The 4,230-nt window shown below is 28.0% G+C and overlaps 1 protein-coding gene and 1 long non-coding RNA gene across 3 annotated transcripts in view; one reads left to right on the top strand and one right to left on the bottom strand.

Moving 5' to 3' along the window:
• LOC107628141 overlaps positions 1 to 1,067 on the top strand; it is a 2,315-nt gene extending 1,248 nt beyond the window's left edge. The window contains exon 4 of one of the 2 annotated variants that reach the window (XR_002356951.1): positions 855 to 1,067. This is a non-coding gene — a long non-coding RNA (uncharacterized LOC107628141). Of the gene's footprint in view, positions 1 to 841 lie in introns of both variants that reach the window. The other variant, XR_002356950.1, reaches the window with a different exon arrangement.
• LOC107626688 (CBL-interacting serine/threonine-protein kinase 9-like) overlaps positions 3,256 to 4,230 on the bottom strand; it is an 11,786-nt gene continuing 10,811 nt past the window's right edge. The window contains exons 14-15 of the mRNA XM_021115276.1: positions 3,508 to 3,584; positions 3,256 to 3,415 (exon numbers count right to left, since the gene is read on the bottom strand). Of these exons, the coding sequence (XP_020970935.1) occupies positions 3,510 to 3,584 (75 nt within the window). The 3' untranslated portion in view covers positions 3,256 to 3,415; positions 3,508 to 3,509. The remainder of the gene's footprint in view (positions 3,416 to 3,507; positions 3,585 to 4,230) is intronic.

Genomic DNA, 4,230 nt, shown 5'->3' with positions numbered 1-4,230 from the left:
AAGAAGGATGATGAGGATTGATGAGGATTTTCCTTGAAATATGATTTTTGAATGAGGTTGGGAATGAGATTTGGATTGATGAATGATTATGATGTTAAAAATGTTGAGATATGATCTTTGAATTATTTATATGGCTTATGAATTTGAAATATCTGGGATACGAGGTTCCCTGGATTAAGTGCCGTGGCTTGCCACCACGTGTACCAGGTTGAAAACTCGATACTCTGTTGATCCTACGATGTAAGTGTGTGACCGGGCACTATATAAATTCCCGGGAATGTTACCCCCATTGAGTAATATTGATTATTTGAGAAAAACTATGCATAGACTCTTGGGGATGCACGTCGGGGGACAGTCTAAGTACAATTCAGACTTGTCGGGTTGGCTGGATAACCGACAGATGAGCCTCATCAGCCATAGGACAGGCATGCATCATATGCACTTGTATGCTTTGCTTGAGTTTGAACTTGTTTTGGTTTGCCTAATTGCTAAACTGTTCGTAACTGCTACTTGGACTATTTGCTGTAACTGCTGCCTACTTGTGCTTTCCTTGTCTGCCTTGCCTGTGTTTGTCCTAGCGTGCTACATTTGAGATTGAACTTTGGTGCTATATTAATGATTGTATTGTTTGATTGCGTGATTGGTTTCTGATTGTAAGTTTCTTATAAGAAAGAAAAGGTTTCGGATTTCTGAAAGATTAAACATTGTTTCTTTGAAAAGGTTTTGAACAATTACCTATTGGTTTTTTTAAAAGATTCATAAGGCAATGATAATCACTGAGCTTGAAAACAGTTTTCTTATAAAATATCTTCTTATGACAATTTTGAAACTCCGTGGTGAGACCGTGTGGTTAGGTTCTCGCCCCCCTACAGCTTTACCTTTTCAGGAACCAAATGAAGAGGCATTAAGGAGTGTTATACTGCGTTTGGTTTATATATTTTTGTATTAATTAGCTTATTTTCTTCCCTCGTCTTTGTTATTACAAATTTGTAAGAGGGATAGGAGTTGTATGTTTTATATGTAAATTGTATTATGAGTTATTATATAAGGAGTTTTGTATATGAATCTATGCCTGCTTGTATTTTTTCTAAGATATAGTATTTATTTCCGGTTTTCGAAGAAATCAGCGATACAGTGTCGAGTCACAGACTCCTATTTTAGTATTTAGTATGTAAAGTAGTCGTAATACTTCTTGCTATCAGAGTGGCGCAGCCGGAAGCGTGACTTCTGATAGTGAGGGTGTTACAATTATTATTATTATTATTATTATTAGAATGAGACAAAAACAGAAAAAAAAAATCTCTTCATTTTTATGTTGGGCGTCACTAGAGCATTTAGACTGTATTTATTTTTAGAAATGGAACAGTGAGACAGGGACACAGAGACATAAAATTTTATTTGACAGATGAGACATAGATAGAGATATTATGTTCAGAGACACTGAATTAGTGTATTTTGTGTCCATCTTAACAGAAAGGACACAGAAATACTAACAAAAAAATATAACTTATTTTTTATTTTTTCTTTCATTATTCTTGTTGATTTTTTATAATTATATTTTTTATTATTATATTTTTTTCTCAAATTTTTTGAATGAAAAAAATGAGAATAAATTATATTTTTAAAATTTGTTCTAATTTATCATCAAACAGAATATAAAAATATAAAATTTTGTATCTCTATTTTTTATATTTTATTCTTAGTGTCTTATCTTGTCATTTTCTCAAAAACAAACGCACCCTTACGGTTTTTAAAATCACAATTTCTTTTATTCCTTTAATTCAACTCCCTTTATTTTTATTCCTTTAATTCTAGAGGTTACTGGATGTGGTGTATTGTACACACGCTTGCAATATATAAATGCTATATGCTACAACTACAAACTGATCTAATTAATGAATATCAATATCATTATAAATACAACTAAATATATTTTCAGATGTATCTATGTATGGACTGTGGTTGATAGTTACTTGTTGCTAGCTTCAACCCCATCAACTTCATGATGCGGACGAATAATAAGTTCCAATCAATCACATACACGCCATAATTAATTAGTTAATAATAATAAAATAGTTATTAATAATAGTATATGGTTGCACCACATATTTAGTTACTCTTTAAATTTTTGAGATTCTTCTTTTGCGAGAATATTTTAAATATGAAATTATTTACGTGTCTTTGTATAATAATTTAAATATTATAAAGCAGATAATTGTTTGACAATTAGCTAATTCCTAATTAATAATAAATAAATTAATGACGGAAATTAATTAAGGGTAAACTAAATATTTTAAAATTTGTACGAATCCAAATCAAAGTAAAAAATATACAAAAAACTAAAAAAATAGTGATTTTTTAATTAGAAGAAATAATAAATTTTACTTAAGCTAAAATCTTATTTATCTGTTATAGATAAAGTATTTTTTTTTAATTACAGCAAAACTGCTGCAAAATGAGATAATTTGATAGCTTATTCTAAATACGCCACAAAAATCGCTGTAAAACGGGTATCTAAGTATTTATCTACTCGACATTTTGCAGTGATTATAACAAAATCGCTGCAAAATGAGATCATTTAGTAGCCTACTCCAAATTTTTTATAAGAATCGCTGGCAAATACTATTTAGCAGCGGTTTCAACCGCTGCTAAACAACCGTCGCTATCTACCTTTTTTTGTAGCGAGGAAAGCTGACATTATGTAAGAAAAAAAATTCTTACCATACTGCTAATGCTAATTAATTTATAAGAGTAACAATACACTTGTGTATACATAGAGATCAATTAATATTTTAGAATTAAATTGTAACAATTTTTAGATAGTATGAAATAAATACATTTAATTTAATCAATATAAATTTATCATAAACTTTTTCACAGTAATTTATTTTATTTTTTAATATAATCCATCCACAACACGGCTTTATGAGTTATGACGGCATCGAGTAGACAATGATTGATTTTAACTTTTAACGTTTAATAAGAATGATATAATCCTTTAAAAATAAGGAATGTAGATTAAAGCTCTAATGAAAAAATACCATAAACAATAAAAAAAATTAATAATTTTAAAATTTGTAGATTAAAATTAAAATTTTGAAATTAACAAATAGAATACACAAATAAATATGGACACCTTCACTAAAAGTATAGGTATTGGGAGAAATTCCCAAAAATATTTACAGTTAAATCGTTTCAAAAATAAATACAAAGAATTATCAAGCTAATAAATCCCGTTATCTTTTTTTTTTTTTGAAAAAAAAAATTACTTAAAGCTAATGACTTAAGCTCAGGAGATATCTTGGAGAGAATGCAGATCCAAAAATGATGCACCAATTTATTTTCAGAATTCTCCCAATTTAACGCATACTCTCCCAAGAACCGGGTTAATTTCATATCTACATATATATAACACCTGCGGCACATTAACACATGAATTAATAAATTAGAAACACCAAATTTTTTTCCCATTTTTAAGGAAAAAGAATATATCATAGAAGTGCATACCTTCATTCTTCGTCAATTTTGTTCTCTTCAGAATGCCACACTATGTCTTGCAACCCTGATGAAAAGCTTTTGTAGAACTGCTTATATGTAAATCAACATTGAGTAAAGTCACCAACTTAATCATTAATTTATATCCTAGTGAATTAATTTTTCAAGATATCAAAAAAGCTGAAAGGGGCGATTTAGTTAAAGAATAATAAATAAATAATTTTTAATTAGTCAATATTATTATATTAGTCTATTTTTCATTGTAATTTTTTTATTTTTTTAGAATTTAGTGTTAAAATTTACAATTAAAAATTTAAAATTTAGAATAAAATATAATTTTAAAAAGATATATTCTCATTAACTGAAAAATTTTAGATAAAACAACAAATAGTCCCAAAACTTTTATCACGAAAACAAATAAGTTCTCAATGGGGGACAGAGCCTCATGCAACATGCAACAAAAGGGGGTAATCGGCCCCAAACTTCAAAATTTTTTTTTATAAATTGTGTATAAATTTTAGTTTGGTATTTTTAAAAAATTTATTTTTCTCTTTTTTTATTGTGAAATTAATTTTTAGCCTCTCTCTAAAATTTAACTTAGCTCTTTTCCTGTCTTCGACTAATTGAAAATGCAAAAATGTCCTTCACTTTTTAAAAAGTGAAACATTTAAATTCTTTTGAAAAATTTATTTGACTTAGATATTTTAAAATTAAAGAACTTAAATATCTCATATT

This window comes from Arachis ipaensis, chromosome B02 (genome assembly GCF_000816755.2).
Source record: "Arachis ipaensis cultivar K30076 chromosome B02, Araip1.1, whole genome shotgun sequence".
NCBI classification, from domain to species: Eukaryota; Viridiplantae; Streptophyta; class Magnoliopsida; order Fabales; family Fabaceae; genus Arachis; species Arachis ipaensis.
This window is presented reverse-complemented; position numbering and strand designations above follow the sequence as displayed.